A 24341-nucleotide genomic window follows, 5' to 3' on the forward strand; every position below is an offset into this window, starting at 1 on the left:
AATACTAAAGGAAATAAACACTGACAATACATCTTGTGACAAAAGCCTAAAACATCTTTAAAGGTCAACATAGCTTTTGCATGAAATTTGTCTGCAGAGAAAAAACATTGCTTGAGGAGAGGGAATGAGACTTTTGGAATAGTTAAGTACAGAGCAGCTGGCACAGATTAGCCTATGTCCTCATACAATCAAAATGTGTCTATTAGAGAACTTGAGATAACTAGCTTGAGAGCATTTAAGTGAACTCTATTATTTTTTCAATTTAATCAAGCATTATCTCATGCAATATGACTGCATTATCCCAGTAGAATTTAAGAATTGTCACCCATACATTATTGTGTATATATATGTTTTCTAATATCAAGTTATATGACTTGATTTTTCTCTCTGGTGTATGCGAACTTTTATTGGCTTAACATAAGACATGCCATGACAGAATCAGCTCAGGGCAAGAAAGTAACATCATATGAACACCCCAGCTTCTGATTCATGAGCGAGGCCAAAAGCATGAGACTACAGCCTCAGAAATACATAGCAGAAGGACACAGAAATACATGTCTGGGGAAAGAACCTGACTCAGACTAGAGCCAGTGCCTGTACCTGGCACTGTACCCTGTAGTGAATTTACAGCCACCGCCAGCTGACCTCCGCGAGGAAGAACAGCATCAGGAACCCTGGCAACCTTCACCTGCCGTGCTCAGGAACATGATAGCATGCCCTGCGGGACCAGTGATTGCTCAGGTTGAAGAACAAGACATTTGAAATAGCAAAGTATTTCTTACTGTATTTAAATTTAATATTAAAATCACCGTAACTGTTATCAAGCATGCCTTTCTGAGTGTGGAAGAAAAATAAATGCCTAATTGTTCCAGAACGTCCAATAAAATATTTATAAACTCTAGTTATCTTGTTACTTGAGTTAAATCCTGATTTCCTCTGACTCATATCAATGTGACACATAAAGGCCAACATGTATGCTTCACTAAGTCAGCGTGTTTATCAGCACGAGCAAAATAACATTTGGCTCTTCTGCATTTAAAACATGCAGCAATAGAGCTTATTATCAGGCCCAGATAACTACATGTCTGTAGGTGAAATCTGAGGCCTGTTGAAACAATTGGGAGTTTGCTAACAACAGAATTAGGATTTCACCAAAACTGATTTGCCTCCGTTTGTATGTGTATCATCCAGAGAAACCATGCCAGGAGAGGCTTTTTCATTCTGAGAGTTTCTTTTTCTCTTCTCCAGGGCTCAGTTGCCTATTTTAAAATAAATGGTACTGATTTGATTTAAGCTAGAATTTTCTGTTGCTACAGATGTTTATGCTTATGAACATAAGTATCTACAAACATGCAGTTAAGCTCAGTAGTCATACTGATACTTATTTATCCTCAAAAAAGGATGGTCTTTTATGTAATTCCTGAAGCAAGATCAATAGAGAACTGAAAGGAGTACTTTCTTACAGGGAAGACTAACAGAAAAGGGTCTTGGAAAAAGTGTCATATAGCCTCCTCAAAACATTGCTTGGAGACCCAAAAGAGCCAGAAAGGACACCCAGTTGAGTAAGAGCACACCTACGAGGTATTTTGAGGGGGACTGTGAAAACATCAAAATTCCATCTAAACCTGATTTGGATCTACAGGAGACTTGCAGTCACAGGGAACAAGTTGTGAGTTTTAACATGGAAGGGAAGGGGATGTAACAAGCAGGAGCAATACTGCAGCCTGGCTTTCAAAACACCTGAGGAAGTCCCACCTATGTATCTTAGGTAATTGTATGGCTCCATCACTACCATGTTTCAGTGCCTCTGCATCTTTAAAACATTTAACCTCACAATACGCTGTGAGAAGGTAAAATGACATAATCTCCATTTTAAAGATGTGAAAATGATAGGCAGGTTAAGCATTTTTCCCAGGTTAGAGCAGGACTTGAACTTAAGCAGCAGCGCTGACCCCTGGCCTAAGTTCCCCTCTGTTTTTAAGCCCTGCTTCTCTGATCCATCCCTGGAGTGGTAACATTTGGAAGTATATTTAATGCTCTGGTTAGTGGGGTAATGACTGTGTTTGCTATGACTGTGTCTGTTGGGGGATGTTTCATTACTGGTTCTCATGTTTCAGGCTCAGTTCTGACAGTGTAATCTAACTGGAAAAATGTAAATCAGAGGTTTCTTGATATTTGTTGAATGCATGCACTGTCTTGTTACATCTAACAAGAGGATATTTTTTAAGTTCTTCCCCAACCTCCCTTTATCTCCTGAGGATTTCCAAAGCAGCTCTGTGTAACTTTATGTTTATCAGATTTTTTCCTCCTTTTCCTCTCTGAGACAGGAAGCCGAGGGTTTTGACCTCATCTGGATCTTTCCCAGTGTCAGGAGGTGGTCTGTTCAAAAAGATTCCACGACACCGATCTCTTCCTGATTTATCAGATAGCTAGGTCAATAAATAAGGTCTCTAATGTTTTTTTCCACAGCCGTAAAATAACCAATGGACTCCTCTGAGAGCTAATTATCAAATCTTCTGAGTTCTTCTTTCAAGGAACAAGGATTATCTTTCTGGTTAGGAAATTCCACTGCAGTGTAATTTAGCAAAGATTGGCTAATTGCAGGAGCCCTGGCTCACACGAAGCAGTTTATTTAAGTGAAATGTTAACATTGGAGATCTGTTTCTTTATGATTTTTTTCTCTGCCTTAGTATCAGTATATTTTATCACAGTCACTAAACCCTTTACCATTTATGAAAAGATTATGGTGTAATTGTCACGTACAATGAATCCATCAGGTGACAAAGAATAGGATTTCCCTGTATAACTTACTTGGATAGCAATAGTGAGAGTAGAGCAGTAAGCTACAGATAAATGGGCAATGTTCCAAATTGGTCATTTTTCTATCTGTATCCTCTTTGCCAATACACCCAGCCCTTGTGCTGCTATTGCTTCCTCTTCAGTAAAGGTGGGCTGGCCGCATCCTGTCCCATGGAGAGGCAGCTCAGTTGATGTTAGACACAACTCAATGGAAATATCTCCATCACTAGCTTGACAGCATCTTTTCTGAGTGGTGCTCTCCTTCACGTTCAGTGAAACCAAGGAAATGTGGACGGCTGCAGCAACTACCAGGAGAATTCTCTTTGCATATCTGGCAAAAGTGCTTTAATTAAAATACGCCTAAAAGATCATATATCCTGATCTGAATGATCTACTCATATTTTATTCCAGAGGAAACCTTTAATTCAAAAGCATAATTAAATGATTATTTATTAACAGATTTCACTCATAGTTCAAAATTTCTAGCTATCAAATCTCACTCAGTAGGCGTAAGCTTGCAAAAATCCCTAAAATACAGCCACACGCTTTTCTTTTTCTGCTGCCTTTCTTTCTCGTAGGCCCTGTAAATTATATTATTTCAACTAGGATATTCCTTTTAGAAGTTATGTATTTACTAGGATTCTATGTGCTAGCAAAAATATGCCTAATAAAATGTTCAGCAGAGAGCCTGCATGGTATACCCTCAAGATTTAATGAAGTATTGGAATTCAGGAACTCCCAAGTCTTAGTATCAGCTTTGCCTTTGATTTAGAGAAAATCACATGACTTCTCCATTTTGATTTATTCATGCTTGCACTGATAATATGACCAGTAACTTTTCTCCCAATGTGCTAAGTTTCCATTATTCTCTGAGCAACAGTCTGAAAAGGTTTACTGGAGCTTATGTGATAAATATTAGTGCATGCTGTTTATAACAAAAAGCTTCTGCAATGAATGCTTCTAGAAATTCTCATGTTGCCTTTTCAAACAAAAGTGATACACAGATGGAGATCGTTTCCACACTGCGGCCTGAACCAGAACAAATGAATGCTTATCTTATTTCCCTACAGAGCACGTGAAGTGATATAATCACAAAGCAACTGTTCCACACTCTGCCAGAAATGATCAAAACCACTGCCATAGTGCACACATGCATACAACACGGGAGCTTTAGAGAAAGGTAGAAGATTTTCTGCTTTGGTCATGGTAGAGAAGACAAATCTCACTATTTGTTATGGACTAATGGGAACCAGTCCGACACAGAATGACTGCCAGTGTCACGAAGCAGATGCCACAGATTCCTCCAGCCACGGAGCTTCCTCGCTCATTCCTGGGTTAAGTCCCAGTTCATATTTGCTCTGGTTGCTGGTATTGTGGCCTGGGTGTAAATCTCCATCGGTGTTAAATGAAAGAACATCCAAATGAGATAAATGGCCTAAATTTAAAGTACCTACTTATAAACTATACCCACTATTACACAATTCCACGCACAGCTGAGAGATTTTCCCCTATCTGTACAGAATTCAATCTCAAATTGAATACAAGAATATTATACCGCTGAATCAAATGTTAGGCTTCACAATAAACAAAGGGAGATTCTTAAAATAAACTTTTCATTTTTGATATTAAAAAAAAAAATCCTGCCTTGGGATGACCAGGAGAGAGCAGTAATTTCTAGCTGTTGAATTCATCTTTTGCTTTGAAGATCCTGGGTAATACCATGGATAAACTATTTTCAGCCCTCTTAACACTTGATGATTATTAATTCCACAACCCCAGTTTTCCCCCCCTGCCTTTCGTGAATGCTGTGTTCCAAGAGAACCAGTGAACAAATCAGTTATTTCTGTTTTAGTCTTCTTACACCCTTTCTATTTTCCTTTTACAGACAAACTTCACCTTTGCAGCAGACACTGTCCTTACCAAAGACTGGAGCTAACAGTAATGACAACAGTGGGGGATAGTAGTCACCTTATTACAGGGCCCTATCATCAAGGGCCTACACAATTGCAATAGATGACCAAATAGATGCCTGTCTCCTACAGGTAATAATTAAGCAAAAGAAAGCTAAGTATGTCAGAGAAAAAAACCCTTAGTATGCAAGACATATCCCCTCTCTATTTCTATCTCAGACACATGCTAAGACCAATTTATTGCTTGTAACAGCTAATATTTATTTCCTCATTCACGACTTAGACTGAGTTTGATTATGCTTGCATTGGATTCCCTGTCTAGATTGCCCAGTGGTGTACAGCTTTGTTTTCAAAAAAATTTTATGTTGAAGTGGAATGGAAACCTGACTCGCAGAGCACTGGGAAGTGCACACGAGGCAGCAGTATGCATGCGCGGAGAGCTGAGCAGCTGGCCAACAGAACGAGCAAATTACCCCAGCACTACTGGGAATTAGTGAGAGAACTAGAAAGCACAAGTATGGGGGAAAGAATATCTTTCACAAGTTTTGCATTGGATTGGATACATTTCACACAGCTGAAATAAGTGTAGCTGAAAAATCTCAAGAGGCTGCCAAGTTTGCTTAGGGGCTAAATTTTACCCTAGAGTCATGAACCTGTGTTTTTCTACCAGGGAATATTTTCCAAATGCCCCTAATCTGTAGTTTACTGATCACTTTAAAAATCTGTTGTCAGAAGATTTGGTGGTAGTTAACTTTGCCCGGTCTGAGTAGTTACATATCTTGCGGCTCGTTTGGTTAGGGATGGAGAAGGGTTGGACAGCCCTGCAACAGCATCACGCTGCAAACGATGGGAATGTGCACTAAAGGGACCAGTGCTGAGCAGGGAGCAGAGCTTTTGTATTTCCTTCTTTCAGTCCATACCTTTTGCATTGTGAAGATAGGAATCTACTACCCTTCTGCATCATTTCTTTCTTCCTAATAGCTGAAGAATTTTTCCTGGTTAATGATAATCCTAAAATACAGTTTTTCTTTGCAAAGTGTTACGCTACCATCTGTCAAAATAGCCATGCAGCTAAAGGAAGATACCAAAGCGTACCATCAAAAGGGATCCAGTTTGCATGCTTTGAAACTGCTCCACAAGGCCACTTATCATGCTTTGTATCACATCAATCAGCAAACTCACTTCAAAAGCACTCTCCTGGTCCAAACAAAACCACGACAGCATATATGTGCCTTAACCCACTAGCACAAACCTAACCAAAACAATGGGGAAAACCTTTTGCTTCTTTGGGAACTGAAACTCAAATGTAAAAATTGTGGTTATTGAATAACACATGTAGTTGCAAACTGAGAATATAAATTCTAATTTCCTCCTTTAGGGATTGCATACGATTTAGCAGCAACAGGAAATAATATAGAATGGTTTACAGTTCACACATGTCTATTTTCACAATTCTCTAAGGAGTTTTCTCAAGTACAACATAGCTTGCATTACTATGTGCAGTCAAATGAGTCACAGAAAAGTCTAAAAACAGGCAGAATGCAGTTTAAAATACAGATCAAAACTGGCTGATTAAAGGGTTTAGTAATACTTCTAGCTAAAGCAATGTCACATCTCATAAGATTTTACTGGTTCAAAGGCTTAGAATGATGAAAGCAAAAGCCTATGTGAAGGGCCAATATAAAATAAGCCTCTTCAGCCAAACATAATGAACCCTGAAGCAGGTAAAAATAGGTCAGAAAAAAAAGAAATAGTAAGAACAGCTTTTAGTTTATTCTTTATTAGCTTATTCTTTAAGCAAATAGTTTATTTTTTAAGCAAATCAGAACGGTGGATTTCAAACAGGAAGCTTTTGACACCTGCCTTTTGCACCACGCTTGTTCCCCACGAGTATCATTTTGGTAGATGGGATCAAAAGACATCTGAGCCCCAAGTAAGCATCAGCCCCTAGGGATCCTGAGTGTGCATGACAGTAACAGTAAAATATACCCATAGAATAAATGAAAGAACAGACCCCAGGAAGTGCAATCAAAGTGAAGCTCGTGCACCCTAACACCTGTTCCTGAACCCTTTTCTCTTTCTGTCTCTCAGGACCTGCTTGTGTTGGTCTCTGGTCTGTGTATGCACGGGAGCAGTCAGGAGCCGCATGCAGAGCTATGTACAGACAGGTTGCTTTGCATTTTAAAGGACCAGTTACTTCTAGATGCAATTTTTTTTTACCCCCTTTTTCCCCCCAACAGTTGCAGAGCTATGAAAGCAAGGAAGTGTATTTGTATTTAAAGAAAAACAAATTCATTTCTCCAGCAACTATTTTTTCATTAGAAGTAAATACCGCAACAAGAATTAAACAAGCATAGGTTTCCAGCTAATGGGCCTGTGACCTCCTCCCTTCCCTCCCCAAGTGACACGCTTTAGCAACAGGAAGGTGACATCACCACAGGTCATGACCAGAGCTTCAGAGCTTGACAGATGGGCTATAATTGAGCTATCCCACTTTGGAGAACACAAAAATTTCTTAAGTTTTTAAAACAACGCACGTCTAAAGCAGAGACCAGTGGAAAGCATAGGGATGGAAAATCTGTTTCTATTTCAGTTGTGTATCTGGTAAGATGGAAAAATTTTCAAGTCTACACAGATGGTAAATAAATTTCTGCTACATGAGGCAGTTCCTGGAATAAAGAAATTTTCTCAAATAACAACTGCCAATTTTTTTTCCAGCAAGACTTATTTTTAACTTTCCCAGGGACTTGTTGAGAGAACTGGAGAAGTGTCCTTTCACCTTCAAAATCCTGGTCTTATTCCAAAAATAGCCTCTAATGTCATTCTCAGCATAGATGAGCTTTCTTTACACTTTAAAAGAGGCTTGAAAGCAAAGATCAAAGCTCCACAATTATACTTTACCCCCAGTAAACATTTTGTCTGAACATAGCGGTTAGAAAATCAGAAAATTCTATTAAAAACTCTAGAACAATCACCAGTGACTAATAGTGCTGACATTTAAGCTGTTGTCATTGTGCTTCACGAGGCAATGCCGTTGACACGGAGCGCTTGTCCTCCACAAACTGTTTCTCAGATGTGAGTTTTGTTACTAAGCGGAATGGAAGGGGCTGGGAGAGGAAGTCCAGAATGAGGGACCAAGTGGCTGCAGATTATAGCTACTGCTGAAGCTGGGAAACAGACACAAAATAGTCAGGTTTCGGTCTGATATTCTCATAAATGGATCTGAGTAGAAGTTTTGTACAACAGTAGGAATGAGGGCTGGACAAGGGGACCAGGAACTAGAAATATCGCTAGAAACATTGCTCTTGAGGGTGTTTGGGACAGCCCTGCCCTTCTTTCCAAAGCAGACGAAGAGTCGCAGAAGTCACTCACCTGTTTTTCCAACAACTTTCTAGTCCCTTCCTCCTCTATTTATATGGCTCTGCTTGGCTGCTTCTTTGAGCTTGGAATCAAACCCTGTGAAACTATAATGCTTGCAAGGAGGAAAATACACAGTATTCTCGTGTCACTGACAGTGATCTTTCCTTTACACACACATAAGGAGAAATAAGCTCCAAAGAGCTAAAAAGTTTAATACTGCCACACTGAGCTTAATATATGAAATGGGGGGCGGGGGGAAATCAAACACCTTCTGAAAAGCTAGGAGTGAGGGGGAAGGATTAGTGATCTTAACACGCTGTCTAGGAGTGTACTGACAAGACAAAGAAGAAATACTATTTGTCTCACTGAGAGCATGGATGACCTAGAAAAAAAGTAATTGGCTTTCTAATCTGAGGCTTCTGGTACTGCTCCCAAGAGAGCAGAATTCAGGAATGTATGTACTACTTCTGATTCAAGTTCATTTCCCCATGGTCATAACTATTCATAGGCTTCAGTCTGCACAAATGCGATCAATTGACTTAAAACACATACTGCGAAAGAACCTGCAGTAAGAATTACCATACATTTTTCTAAAAGCTTAATGCAATGTTTGTGAAATGCACTAAATGACAAGTCCTACAGAATATGTATCCACAAGAATATTAATCAAGGTATAGATATGGAGGAATTTCTCCCCAAATTGTCTTTGACACTATAACAGGCAAACAGGTCGGATGTCATTTATGTGAGCTGAGAAAGCTTTGTGAAATTAGGAATTGAATGGTCACTTTAAATGGAACATCAATTAATCTTTCCCTACTTATTTTCCAGTTTTCTCCTACCTCTGTGACAGTCTCTCTGTATCTCTGTCCTTTTTGTCCTATTTCTTCTCCTATCCTGCAACCTCTCCCTTGCTATTTTGTCTCCTATATAAATGTAAAGCCTAAACAGGATGCTGCTCATGTCCTATCACACGATCTTGCAATTAATTGGTAGAGAAATTTGCAAACTGGTGAGTTCGCAGTGCTAGAATAAACTCTATGGAATTGGTGAGGTGTGATGTACACACTCAGCAGTTAGTGCTAAATCTGTGTCAGATTGGCATTTATCAGAAAAAAATGTACTGTTTCAGAATATCTGAATAATAATTGTAGGAAAGTGGTTTGAATTAGATTCCCAAATTTTTGTTTGTGGCCATACTTTCTCATTTTCAGTTTCATCTGTTAGTACAGTGAAAAAATGTCAGCATTTAAAATATTTTGATGCTAAAATTGTGCCACACAAGTCTTGAGCTTTAGCACTGCTTAACATTTTCATATCTTTCATGCCTTCATGTTAAACAGCTAGTAATTATTAGTGCATGCAAACCATCTTTTCAAGGATGATGATGTCACCCAAAAGATTAAAGCAGATACAGTAGAAGAACAGAATCAGCTCCTTAAAAAACTTTTTTTTTTTGCATGGTTATATTAGACCATATACTTTATTATGCTAAATGAGTATGGTATCCTCAGGATATCCTAGATAGAAACCTTTGTTTAATTGAATTTGCTGTGTGCAAAAATGTTTGGAAAGGAGGTATCTTACAGGAAAGGAAAAACAAGCTTCCATTTTACATAAATATTTTATATACTGAATTTGTTATTCTAACTCTTATGTAAGGTGAGGCTGCAAAAATAATGTGAAACTTAAGATAAGGGCTGTAATATGGCACACTATTGAAGGACATCCTCATGTTAAAGTGAGCCAATTTTTCATTAACGCAGTCTGAGTAAGACAAATTCCTTGTATTCCATTGTTGTAAAAGCATTAGATGTCACCTATGACAGAGTTATGGAGGACAGCAAGGATCTGGCTTACATCTGCCATACATTTACCCCACCGCACATGCGTGTGTGCACACACACACACACACACACACAGAAGCAGAATTTCCACTTCGTTTGTTTTGTAAGAGGAAGAGTATATCTAAATTTGAATCCATAACCATTTTAGGCCATATCTTCTGGAGTTTGGACTAGTTTTTGGCAGCAGAAATAGTATTGTTTCACTCTGTAAGGCAATGTTCAATACGCCCTATCTGTGGCACAGACCCCCGTGTCTGTGCAAACCTCCTACACTGCCATTAAGAGAGAGCGGCACAAGAACACAAGCACGAGCAACATATTTCTACCTAGCTTTCCATCACATGTACTACCACGGAGGGAAACAAGAAGCATAAAAAAATCTGTGGAAAAGAGTCCAGCAGCTGGCTCCCACCCTGCTGCAGCTCAGCACAGGGGGGCTCTTTGCTTGTTTGTTTGTAACTAGTGCGTGGGAATACATCGGGTAAAAGCGATACCATGCGCTCACCCACTGCATTGCTATTGCGGCCAAATGCTCCTTGAGAGCGCTGGCAAAGGTGCCGCTGCCACAGAGCCTGGGGACCTTCACCTGCCCCTCGCCGCCGAGGTCGCCAGGGGAGCGTGGCTCTCCCACATGTCGCCCAGACAGCTAAGGGCGCTAGCAGAAAAGCGTTTGCTTTTAGCATGGGTCATGTCTGCAGCAGAGGGTCGGGCTGAACAAGCTTTTCCATCCTAGCTAGGGCTCCAGAGGCTCTCTAGCGTAGATGGATCTCAGGGGTACTCTAATACTGACTTTCCAGGTTACTCTTTATTCATTCATTTTAAGAAGAAAAAAAAAGTTACGTTTTCTTCCTATCAATTATTCAAACCTGGACAAAATCAGAAATTGCTGAGTATTAACAGCATGAAACTAAAACTCTCTGCACTGACTCCTGGAAATGCCTAACATCACTTTGGTGAAGCGATAGTGCATGACCATGAACCATGTACAAATACTTTCATGACCATTTTAGGTAGCTGAAATCCAACTAATGCATAACTTGATGTGCAACAGTCTCTTGGTTTGCAGTCTAGACAATGCTGGCAGCCTCTAAAATTTATTGCTGAATGCTGTCACAAAAATGTGTCAAAGTAAAATTTGCATAAAGGTTGTACTGTAATGGCCTGGCAATCATCCCATTCTGTTCTGAATTTGTTTTAAATACTTTTCAGATTGTTTGAAATACATCATACTTCAGTCCAAACACAAAGGAAGTCTGTGGGAAAGCATTCTTTAGCTTCCAGATAGATGGAGATAATATTTATCATACATATTTTTTTGAGAGCAGCAAAGACAACTTAGGGATATCTAATTACATTAATGGAAGTGCTTTATGACCACCACTTTCTGCCAATTACCATAGAACATATGCATAATCTAAAAATCTTAGATCCAATATTTTAGTCAATTCATATTTTTTGTTTTCACATCTTCATTATTAAAAAGATTTAGGTAAATTTAGGCAATAAGTTTTGAATGCAGAAAAGAGAAACAAATGTTTATGACTACCAACACCAAATAAAAAGTTTCAGTTTATTTTTGAAGAAATCATACTATTTATTTTGCTTTACTTGCAGCCCATGCCAGATTCTTCCTGATGCCTTGCAAATTATGACCATTTAATAGTAATGTGCAAATGCAGCAAATTCTTTGTGGTGAAGCAACTGTGGCTCTCAGTAATAGTTGCGCACTGTACTAATACTACAGACTGTAGCTCTAAGACGTGGATAGCAACTAGCCTTTCTAAAAGCTGTTGTGGCTTAGGATCTCTCATCAATTTTTGGTAATGTTCATGTTAACATCATGAGTTTGGGCCAAGGCAAAACAGATCCATGTGCTTTGCTAAGACCTTAGAAACTGGGTATGAAGATGAGAAGTGGTGCAGAACAGAAGCAAATCCAAATTCTATAAAAGTGAAAAAAAAGTCTTCCCTGTTTGAACAACCATCCTTAAAAACAGATGAGCACATTGCCAACATTTGCATTTGCCATTCTCCTTCACAAAACTAAGAAAAAACATTCCCTAGATACCAAGATGAAAGTATTCATCTCAGTGCATGAAAACAGTGCCATTCTGGCATAAGTACAGGTCTCAACTATAGAGGAAATATTAGTTAAAGAACAATATTATTTGAAAGTAATTTTCTTCTTAACTATTCTGTAATAGGTGTTTCTACAGTTATTAGCTTCTGCAGTCTCTGAGGTTACAAATTATAAAAACACCCAAGTTCAGCATGGCTTTTAAACATATCCTAAGGACATAGCAGTTCCACTGACATCCATTAATGGTTTTTGTAATGTCAAGATTTAAGCAGCAAACCCTTATCTCCTATGACCCTCCAAACAACATCCACTGCTGTCCATATTTTCAGAATTTCTAATAGCCATTATAACCTGAGATTGTGGTAGAGCATTTCCTGCTTGTTGGATTGCTCCCCTAGAATATTTGTGAGAAGTTTTTTTTTTTTTTTTTAAACAAATTCTCAATAGGGAAACGTAAACTGTGAGAAATGTACACATTTATACATCATACTTTACAAAGATTATCCAATTAAAGATAATTGACTCTTTTACAGCTATCAGCTTCCTCTAGCTGACACATATTTGCAGACTGACTCTCAGGAAAATGCAAATTCAGTTCCCCAAGGCCACATCAGGATATAGTAAAATTCATGTTCCCATTTTAAATTGAATTCCTGTACATTCCTGTTATTTCTAGGCATATTTTCATCTTTTCTCTGATAGAGGGGAAGTATCAGTGAAATAATTTTTTTTCCTGTGCTGACCTGAGTTATTGTTACAAGTGCAACACTTAGAAATACTTACAAGAATCATTAACAAGCCCACATCTGCCATTACTACTTATATAGTAATGGTTTAGACTGGAGCCCTGCTGAATCGATTTCTATACAAAAATACACTAGAAGAATCTTACAAGCTAAATCGAAAAATGGTATGAGAAAAGAAGCACCATTAAATTACCTCCATTCCCTAAAGAAAGAATTGAGTAAAAAGGAGATTAAGCCATCAGAAAGGAATGCTTGTGACAAGTCTGGAAACTGAATCTCTGGTATTTTAACTACAATAAAATAAGAAATAGATCTAAAATGTTGGACGCTTTTGTTTGCAACAGATTCACACTACTTTTCAAATAAGAATCTAACACTGACAGCTGAGTGCTCAATTGAAAAGGACCATGTGATATGAAGAGCAGAGATGGCAGGGAAAAGTTTGTACGAAAATTATTTCGGCAAAATAGGTAACTCTTGTATACCATTTCAGAATGATTTTTTGGGAAGCATTCCTACTGCCTCTCAGGTACTTTGCTAAGAGAGCTAAGCCAAAAGGCGAGGTGCCATAGGCTTCCTGGGGAGGCAATGTGCAGGATGATACAAGCAGAAGCTCCCAGAAGAACCCATCTTTCTCACTGGTCATAAAAAGCACAGTTTTAGCCTTGTAAAGTAGCATCGGGGAAGAGAGTCAGCCTCCACTCTCATGGGCAAGTATAACACTCAGGTAGCAAATATGGATGGAAAGACTCAAATTCTACTATTCTATTTTTTTCTGATGTTAATTTATAGAATTGATGAAATAATGAAACCACCCTTACTGCAACAGTACAGAAAAAGCAAAACCACCACTTTCAGAACTCAGGACCTTAGTGAAAAGGCACTGCTATGAAGAACTGAGCCATCCCGGGTAATCTCCTACCTGTCTGTCTGTTTTCGTTTACTGCCATCCTTATGATAATCATTTTAAAACTAATTTGCATCTTGTTAACACCAGCTGCTGCTTTTATGCTGGCATTAGCTTAAGTATCGTTTGCAAAGCATATAACATTTAATGTAGAAATCTGGATTAAAATAGTAGCAATAATAGCAAGCATTAGGAAATAGCCCTGATAATTATATTCTTTATTCTTGTAGGAATGACTTAGAGATAACATAACTGTTTGAAACGGGAAAGCTTCTAAGCAGGCCACCATAAAGAACTGCAAGCAATAAATATTAAAAGCAAAAGTCTCATAAAAGAGCAATGAGGAATTCATACACTGACACATGCTTGCTTACTACATTCCTTTAACAGTGCCACATAAATAAAACAGTTGAACAAAACTGAAATCCAAACTCAGATTACCTGGGAAAAGAAACAGAGAGATTCATCAGATATACCCAAATTAGTTTGATAGTTCTATTTGAAGTTTCACTTGAAAATGGAATTCAAATGTTTTCCTGAAGTAGTTTTCCAGGCTGTATCTTTTCTTGGAAATGAATACAGCTGAGATAACAAATACTTCAAACCACCAGACACAATACATCAATTACATTTCCTGAAACCAGCAAATTTGCCAGTACTTTATCACCTCTAATCTTATGAAGATTATTAATACAATGTATTAATTATCTCTGTAGTAAAACAGAAGCTTCACATTAGATGAGAACCCCCGAAGTTTCAGAATTCATACTTAATTTAGATAAACAACCAAAAGTTCAAAAGCTGATCCAAAGTTTATCTGAGCTATTTTGAACTTGATTTAGAAGTCCAAGAGAGCTTATTTTTGGAGGATTTACTTCAAAGCTCTTGCTATGGAATTGTCCAAAACCACTGACAACAGCCCTCCTCTGCTAACTGAGCGGCTCTAGAATATGTTTCTTACAGAGGTTTATGAAAATAACATTAAGCACTGAAAGGAACATCGATTTGGGAAGCCAGAGAAAGGGGCTGCTTTCAGAGCAGCAGATTTATGTTTTCATATTTCATCACAATCTGGAATATAAAATATRGTTGGTTGGAAAGTATTAAATTATTGCAATGAATGACAGATTTTGAGAAAACTGTGTTTAACTGTATGTGTAGAGGTATGCAAACATACACTTTACCCAAACTGAGAAAACAACTGAACATGCAACTGATAATTCTGACATGTAAATGTTCATTTGTATGTGTGTGTGCTAATTCAATTCTCTGTCTTCTGACATTTAGCTATTAAATTACATTTTATCACAGCAGCCCTAATGCATATGAGGAGTGTTTCCTTCATTTATTCTGGGTCAAATCAGAAAATACTTCTTATATGTTTGTGTATATTTAGTGAGAGATCTCTATCTTTTCCCAGAATTTTTTCTCCATTTTCTGACAGTACCTTGCTAAACTAATTTCTGGCTTGAATTTTCTTTTTGAATATTAATGATAATTTCTTATTAATAAACCCACTAATTGTGATTCTACATTTTTGCATGCAGAAAATCTTTAAAACTGTTTCCTTCTTTCCTTAAATGCAGTGATATTGCAGTACCTTAACCCTATCAATTGAGCACAAAGTTATTCGCTGTTATAAATATGCTTTCTTTTCTCATTTTCACAGTCTTAAGTTAATTCACATTTTATTAAAAACAGTAAGTGATAAAGCATTATCCTGCAGGAGAGATAAATGAACACTCAAGAGTTAGCTCTCTAGGTGTTGTTCCCCCCTCTATATGGGGTAATCGCTATGTTTGAAATCTAGGATTTGGGGGAGAGAACAATGAAATATAGGGATCAAGTCACAATTTCTTTTGTAAGGAAAGTTTATTGCTGCTTCATTTTTGGTTTACATTTCATCTTTTTTCACTCAAACTATTCAGAATCCAACTTCACAATGATAACTTTCTACTCCTTTACTGATTCAGCATGTAAATGGGCTCTTAGCCACGCTTTAAAAAATAACTCAAACTATTAATACCTTTCACATTCATAGTATCTAGGTTCTCCAGCCTGTTGATCTAGAATCCCTACGAACTGAATGTCTAATTTCTCTGTGTATTTGCAGGGGTAGGGAGGGAAATGAGTGCAGAAGGCCTGTCCCTGTGTGGATGAGACTCTCACAACCCGTGAATAACTGGAACATCTCTGCTAATGCAAGGGAAGCTGGCAAAGACTAGAACTTGCTTTTACATGTAGAATTTTTGCTTAAATCATTTTATTCAATAGTTATTTAAATTTAATCTACTGGTAAAAATGCTGTGCAGGTTGGCTATCCTACTTATCTCCTTGGATAAATAGCCCTTTGTGAGCATAATTATTTCATTTTCATAAATCATTCTCTCTTTACACAGCTCCCTAAAACACTTTTTGCAGATTTTGCCTATTTACAGGTAGCATTCAAATTAATCACAGAAGACAAATTTTCATACCAGTACTACATTCAGAGATTCCTAACACAACAATGAATTTTCATTATAAAACTTAATTATTCTCTCAGCCTACAAATGTCCTCAATACCTTACAAGCCTAACTGAATTTCTGTTCTATACAGCAAATACGCCTTGCAGAGTTTATTCAGTAGGTAAGGAACATAAAAGACTGCATTCACTTTATTGGCTTCCAGAACAAGGAAAATCCAGAAGCAAGCAACAGATCTAGCAAAAGCTGAGGAAAACAGCTAGAACTAGCAGCAGAAATGGGTCCAGTCAGAGACGTAAGGTGCCTTTTCAGACTCCTCTACAAGAGAGGATACTCAAACCCTGACCCTGGGACACCTTTTACCTTGAAGTCCATTTGCACCAGAACTTTGTACCTCAGTAAAATTTTTCTGTCTCATTTTCCACCTGTGCTAAACACAAATGATGCATGTGAAAGGCAGTGCATGGGAGAGCGTTACAAGTTGCGACACCCCAGCTGTCCAGTGATTGTGTTCAGGAGACGAGTGGTGAGCCTGTCTTGTATAACTGTTTGCCTCAACCCACCTTCTTAAGATAAAGTTGAATCAAGCAGCCTTCCTGAGTTTAAAAACAACTTTGATAAGCATGTTAGAATTCTTGTATGTTTGTGCACCTGCACAGTAGCCCCCGTGGGGCTTTTGCTGGCTACCCCTAAGCTTGCAGAGATGAGCATGTAGCAGCTTGGAGCAAGCATGAAAAGGGACACAAGCAAAAAGTTACAAGGTCTTTTACAAGATAATGGCCATTTTTCTCTGTTTTCTAATCTGTATATAACAACTAAATATTCTCGTTTTGCTCGTATTCCCTTGGGAATGAATGATCAATACTACTCTGGTTTCATATGATGTTCTCTAAAACCTCCACTGCGTTATACATGTGAACATACACACAAGTCTATTAGTTCTTTTGGGATCCCCCGAGTTAAAAGCATTAGAGCTTACTCATTAGTTCCAAAGATTATTCCAAGATCTAGAAAAATCAGAATGTACAATTCTCAAGTAAAGTCATTGTTTTAAAGTTTATCTAACCCAGGAAAGCATTCATGAGGGACTAGATGGTGTAACCACACATAATTATTCATTTATGGTTTTGCTATTCTATGCCATCAATAGCCATCAATTTTATTTTGTGGATAAACAGAATTGATTTTCAGTCAACACAAAACCAGGAAAGGTTGATTATTGTGGGATCTTTCATTTCGACCTAACATCATTAACTTATCACAATTAAGTTTGGGCACTTCCTAACCTAAGGAAGCCCTTCTGAGAAAATGAAAAGAGGGTATCGGCCATTTGAACCCTGCTGACTTTAGGGAGTGAAGAATGCTGTAATGGCTGGACCTGTTTTCAAAAAGCATCTTCAGTGTCAGTCCATCCATCAAGACTAAAGCAGTTTACCAAAATGGAGGTAGTGTTGGTCAGAGATGCTAAACTTTAAGCCCTTAAGCCCCAAAGCCTGCATTCATCAGCAGAGCAAGCACAACAGATCCACGCTGTCTCACCTCAGATCCGGTTTGAAGGGAACAGTTGTAAAGATAAGAGGGGAGGTCATGCACTGTTGCCACAATTAAAACCAGTTTAAAAAATGTTAATGAGGAACAGGTTTTCAGAAGTATTTAGTACCAGCAGGAACAAAATCATGTCTAATCAAAGGTCATAGTATTTTAGCTGTCACTGAAGTACCTGAAAGTTGAGCACTTTCTGTGATCCCACTACTGTGCCACCTCAAGCTTTGGGTACCTCAATACCTTGAACAATTCATCTCCATGTGCCTGTTTGAGTATTCTGACCTTTATGAGCACTTCTTTATGTGAAACTATAATAGATGCTGAGCATTAATCAGACAGTGGTATGTTTTAGGCCATAACTGCACTGTTTGAACTGCTGACCTTGAGAGAAAAGGTTTTATATACCATTCCCAATCCCTTAAGTCTTCCTGTCACTGAAAAGCAAATACTTGACTTTTATGGATGGATTCAGTTTTAAGTCTGTTGTTTTTCTAATGTTTTGTTAAAGTTACAAAAGTGGCTTTCAGGGAAAGTTTATAAACATAGGCACATTTTTCATTACAGATTATTACCAAGAGAGACAGACTTTTGTAAAATAGTGTATGATTAGATATAAGTGATAAAATCCTGCAAGCAGGAACATTGTTTTCAGAAGTGTCCTGCAAACTTAGGGAGATATAATACCAGGAGCAACAGCAGACCCTATCTTTTCCCTTTAGCCAAACACTACACAGTGTTGGTAAAGTTCTTCAACCCAAGTGTTACTAGCTCCTGCAGATCTACAGACTCCTTCCCCCTTTATAGCACACACTGCTTCTCCATTGCTGCAGCCACATTTCTCTAACCTTCCCTGAAGCAACTTCTTGTTTTCCCCCTTTCTATTCTCGTTTTCTTAGTTTTTCACACTATTACAGTCTCACTGGAGTTTTTATATTCTTTTAAAATATTTAAGAGCCCAGACACAAAGCACAAATATATTCTCAAATAGAAATCTCATGAGTTTGCATTTAAAAGGCAATGAGTAAATGACCTCAAAACAAGATACAATGTGATACATAGAAACTTGCAGTCTCAAAGCTATTCCAAAATATATCATGTTATACTGAAACCTAATGTGGGCAGAGTCACAGCACAGTGTTTGTATCTGAACATAATAAGAAGAAGTTTTATCTATATTTTCAAATAATAATGATAGGGCTTTAAAAGTACATTAAAATAAATCTTGGTAATAATAATAAATGTACACATCAATATTAGCAACGATGCTAAGTAAAGAAGAAAACTGAATACTGAAAGTACAGCCACTGAAAGTACAGTTATAATAGTCAATTAGTTATAGAAAATGATGTTGCTTCTTTTTAAAAAAGAACTTAAAGTCTTCAATTGTTATATACAGATGGGTAAGTTTAGTATTTCTGGAACAAATTACTTCTAGTCAAGAAATCATTCCAGTTTCTCAGTTGTAATTCAGTCATACCTACTGCAGGATCAGCTGAACAGTTACCACAGTAACTGTGATTGTATGAACTCCTGAAGGAAGACTGGCTTCGAGAGCTTCTAGAGCGTTCTGCAGAAGTTATATATGGCTTCCGACCATATCAACATCTTCCTGAGCATTGATATTACCAAAGGGTTTACACAAGGGAGCAAGGGCCAGAATTCAGGACGTTGTGCTGGCATACAGTGCTTTAGCCATTTGAGCTTGTGATTTAGAACTTTTGATTTAGTGAAACAACCACTGAGGCACTACATCTGATGCAAAAACCACAATTAATAGAAACCAGATTTATAAAAACAGACAACAGAAGATGGATGATGTCAAATAAAAAAAAGCACAGAGAAGAGGCAACAATTAGAAACTGGATATCAGCATGAACAAGCAGCATAGCTGGGGAAGCCAGGCTTTGGGATGAATCCTGTCACCCCTCAGCCAGCAAACTCCTTCTGTGAAAGGCAGTGGGCCTTTTGTTGCTGTGGGATCTGTCCATTAAAGCTTTGGAACGATTCTCTTCCTTGCTTTGTACAGACAGTAAAACTCTTTTGGTGCTTTGAAATTATAAGGCTTTATTTTAAACTCAGCAATACTTCTCTTTGTAAGAACACCTGGTCATAGGGCTGAGCAAAAAACCAAAGAACTATGGCAATATTTTTCCATTTCTTTTTTCCCTTTTAAAGTTTCGTTGCACTTTTTTGCTGTCCTCTTCTTTGAACAAGGTTTCCGAACCTCTGGACAGAATCTCTTTCCTAAGATGGCTAATGATATCTGATAGCAGCAGAAAAACAAAAAATAAACCAAACTTATAGAAGATTCTTATTCATATGGCCTTGAATGACAAGCAGAAGAAATATTGGTGTCTAAAGACAACAGTATCAAAAGTAAATACAAGGCACCTTCCAAATTCACAGCTTAGCCATTTTCAGACCTTAAAAAAACTCTTGAAACTCAGTTTTATCTCCACATTTTTCCCAGAACAGTTTGAATAAAAATCTGACAAGTTAATGCAACAAGATTGAAAAATACATTTTACCTCCAATAAATTAGTCAGTTATGAAATCACCTTTGTAAGAAATTGGGAGAAAACATTAGAAACAATCTCTGCAATTTATATGCATCCTACCTTTCTTTTGCGCAGTTTCACTTGACTGTCTGAATATTCTTGTGTGGTCAAATGATTTCCTAAATGTAAACACTGAATATCTTCTGCTGCACTGACATTTGAAAGGCATTTGTTCTCAGGGGTCACTTGAAGTTCTGTGAAACCACTTTCCTGCAGACCATTTTCCACTGACAGGATGTGAGCGCAAGGAGAAGACTGCATAAGGCAGTCGCTGGATTGCACTGTTGAACATGGTTGTCTATCACTGTTGGTACATGATTCAGAAGAAATCTCACTCTGTACCACATCACACTCAGGCTTTCCAGGCCCTTCTTTAAAAGCATCAGATTTCCTACGCTGTTGTGCAATTACAGCAGTATGAAGCAGCTGTTTCCCAGGCATAATAATTTCCTTCACATTTGTAGAGTTTGAAAGATTTTCTTCCTGTATATCTATTACTTCATTTAAGCCTTCGTAATCACAAAGCTCCAGGCTTTGGCCGATACTGCCACAAATGTTTTCTTCTTCCATCTCTTCTTTAGGAATGGGGTCATAGCCAGGTTCCTTATTAATATCTCCAATTATTCCAGATGCATCGGTTTCCTTGTTACCCTCCATTATTGGTACCATCTTTGTTAAGGAGCCAGCTCCTTTTAAACTCTTTTCTTCACCTTTTGGTTCCCTTCCAACAGTAGTGATGTGGTAATCGACACAATCCAGGTTGAATGCAGAATAGTCATCATCATCATCAGAAACATGGACTAGAGTTTCTGTGCTGGCCTCCAGAAAATGCTCCTCATCTTCATGGTTATCATTTTCATCCACCTCTTTTGAAACGTTTCCAAGCTGCTTGGCAGGGAAGCCAATCAGCTCTCCACTCTGACAGCAATCTGGAAATGAAGCGCATTTTTCTTTCTGGTCCACGCTCAAAACCTCATCTTTTTCCATACTTGTTTGCAAGTTATCAGCTACGAGTCCGTGACGACATGCTGTATTATACTCCACAGACTCCAAAGCCAATCCCATCCACTGGGTCACATGCTCTTCCCAGCTTTTCTTCCTGATTGCTAGAGACATGYCATACTAGTTCAGCAGCAGGCCGCACCACGTGTTCCACAGAGGACCAGAGGAGATGGCATGGCTGTTCTGTGTCGCTCCGCAGGGACGGAAGGTTTTATCATTTTAACATCTGCAAGAAAAAAAAAAAAAGACAGGCTTACTGAATCAACTCCAACTAAAAAAGAAAGAGAAGAAGCAGTTTAAACAAAAGCGTAAAAGCAAGATAAGAGTGTGGGACCAGAAGGACAGGAATTTAGAAGACTTTTTTGTTTAAAGTTTTAATACTTTTCATACAAAACTTGACAGCACTCATAATTCAGTATAACTTTTTTTCTGATTACTCTCCAGTATCAAGTAAACAAAAATGTTATAAACAGGCACATGAACAGGCAAGTAGCTCCAGAGCCAAATTTTGACAATGAGTCTCTCTTCACTGTGTCTGTCATAAGATAACCATTTCCATGGATATAAATTGTATTGTCTTATGATTTCTCTGCACATTAAGTTATTTTGCATTTCTTTTTCATACAGAGATATCCGTGGAGTACAGAATTTTGGCTGTTTCCCAAAGAGGTAAAGCAGAACTTGAGAGTTATTCCGTTATAAACCACTTACTTTATGACTAGCTTTGGCCCAGCCTTTTTGACATTCACTGGCTCTCATTTTTATTGTTATTGTTTCACTCTGTTCAGGACAAGCTATAGAAACAAGTATTACATGAAACTTCGGGGGAATCAGCTGTTGTGGGGTGTTAAAATACAACTATAGGAAAACTAATTTAAGCTTTTGGTATATTCCTTACCTCAAATACATTATAAAACCTGAATAAAAACTTGGTGAAAAAATTTAGGATAAAGCCCAGATCTACTAATGTAAAGAAGAGATGCAACCCTTATTTAGGATAGGGGTGTCCGAAAGGATTACCAGGAAGTCAGTACAGTCAGCCATAACTGCACAGCTCACCCGGACTCTTTGGGGTTTGCTGCATCCCACCGTCCCCACTGAATTCTGTAGGGTACTTACACAGGTAAATTTTTTTCACTGACTCTAGTATCAGGCCTTCTGGATGATAATGTGTGAGATATAGTAATCTCTTCACATTTCACACATGAATGAGCACAAAGAAAATACATCCTATTAACTTATGCATTATAATACAAAATCAACACATTCTTTGTCAAATAACAAACCAGAACTTCTGGCCCGTAAAACACCAGAGGTTCAAGAAGCAGACACTTCTACTTTTCACTCCCTACATAAGAACTGTCATCACTTACCATGGATCCGCTTATTGATTTCAGCAATAAAGAAGATTAAGTACTAAGTTTGTTCTGGGTCATTTCAGTTCACTAAGGCAAATTCTGATTGCCCACCAGGCCACAAAGCTGCCCTGACAAATCACATGCCTGAAGGTATAAAAGTATTCATCATGAAAGAAATGCAGAATTATGTCTGTGCAACTGAGCCTCTGTAAATTATGTCTTGACAAAGTGACTTTTAGAATAGAGTTGTACACACTCCTCAATCTTTAACCTTCTTTGAGGATGGCAAGCTTCATTCCACATTCACATTTTCCACCTCTGTGGAGACTCTGCTTAAAAAGAAAATATATTCATAGGGTAAGAGAATTCCATGCACAAGTCATTAGAGTGTGGGAGGCTGAGGAAAACGGAAAATAACACACAGAGCCAGGCCAAACCCCCCCCTCCCCCCTGCTTTCAGAGGCAAAATTTGGTAGTAAGAAGTTCGTTCAACTTTAAGATTCTCTTTTGTTTCCTGGTTGAATATGAGAGCAAGCTTAAATTTTAAAATGCAAAGTCCAAGTGCTGTATAAATCTGTAGTGCATTTGCATTCTTATTCTGCTTTCATTTCATATTTATATTCTCCTACTATTTCTAAGAGTGCGTGGTCCAAAATTATCACAGGATGCAAATAAATAATGATAATACTTCTAACTTTTGTTGCACCTTACACCAAGGGACCCTAAAACTTTTCAGAAGCAGTTAATTAGTTTTACAACACCACCGCTTTTTTTGCAACTCACATGGATGCAACTCATTTGCAGCTTCCTTCTCTCTGCCCTCTTAGAACAGCAGCTCTATCTATTTTTACCAAAAAAAAAAAAAAAAAAGTCCCTATAGTCATACAGGGGAGTTTCTGGCAAAAATCAAGAGACCAGAAATACTAAATGTAAAGGCCAAAAATGCAACTTCCAAATGACATTCATACATCTGCCCACCTAAAATATAGGCTGATCCATGATCTGCAATATGCAGGCATTCTAAGAGTTAATGTGTGTATTAATCTTGCTGCTGTTAAATAGAGTTACATGTGTGCAGAGAGGGGAGAACAGATCCCTTACTGTTTTTCATTTTTGGATGTGGAGAGTTATATTTCATGGGGGATGAAAAACAAATAAATTTTACTTTAGGAACCCTTCTGTTTTACTTGTGCTATCACTAGTTTTGGCTGCCTCATGGACTGCAGAAAAAATGATTAAACAGGAGAATATCAAATACTGTGCTTGAAATGCAAGACAAATAAATATATGACAAGGGCACTTTCATTGTTCTCTAAAATATGAGCTTACATTAGCACTGAGTATGAAAAGTTTACCCTACAGATGTCTGCTAGCCAGACAGCTTCAGCTGCCAATCAATGAAATCCTCTCATTGCCTTGGCTCACACAGGAGCCCCCAGTTTGGTGGAAGTTCACTTTTCTTCCTCTTTCCCTCCTCCCTCCGCCAAGTCTGCGCTCTCTACTATATTTCAGCTTAGAAATTCTGTTCCCTCTGTAATTACCTGATAGTTATAGGCCAAGAAGTGACTTTCTTTTCTACTTCCATATACAGGATACCCTATTTCCTTTACCTCTGGATGAGACTCATAACCTTGTTCCTCTCCCTATCAGCCACTTTGCAGAAGAAAGGCTTGCTGCTTTAATCAGCTGCTTTTCTGCTATTGTTGCCTACTTTTTTCCTTGACATGCGGCATCTTTTGTCCTCTGAGAAATGCCTCTCTCAAG

General features: G+C 38.1%; 1 protein-coding gene across 1 annotated transcript in view; it reads right to left on the bottom strand.

Moving 5' to 3' along the window:
• LOC112978317 (rho GTPase-activating protein 7-like) overlaps window positions 1-21333 on the bottom strand; it is a gene marked incomplete at its 3' end in the record, with an annotated part of 48044 nt that extends 26711 nt beyond the window's left edge. Inside the window, exon 1 of the mRNA XM_026091695.1 lies at window positions 20278-21333. Within this exon, the coding sequence (XP_025947480.1) occupies window positions 20278-21333 (1056 nt within the window). The remainder of the gene's footprint in view (window positions 1-20277) is intronic.
• Between the last annotated feature and the right edge of the window lie 3008 nt (window positions 21334-24341).

Source organism: Apteryx rowi, unplaced genomic scaffold, assembly GCF_003343035.1.
Source record: "Apteryx rowi isolate R43461 unplaced genomic scaffold, aptRow1 scaffold_917, whole genome shotgun sequence".
NCBI lineage: Eukaryota > Metazoa > Chordata > Aves > Apterygiformes > Apterygidae > Apteryx > Apteryx rowi.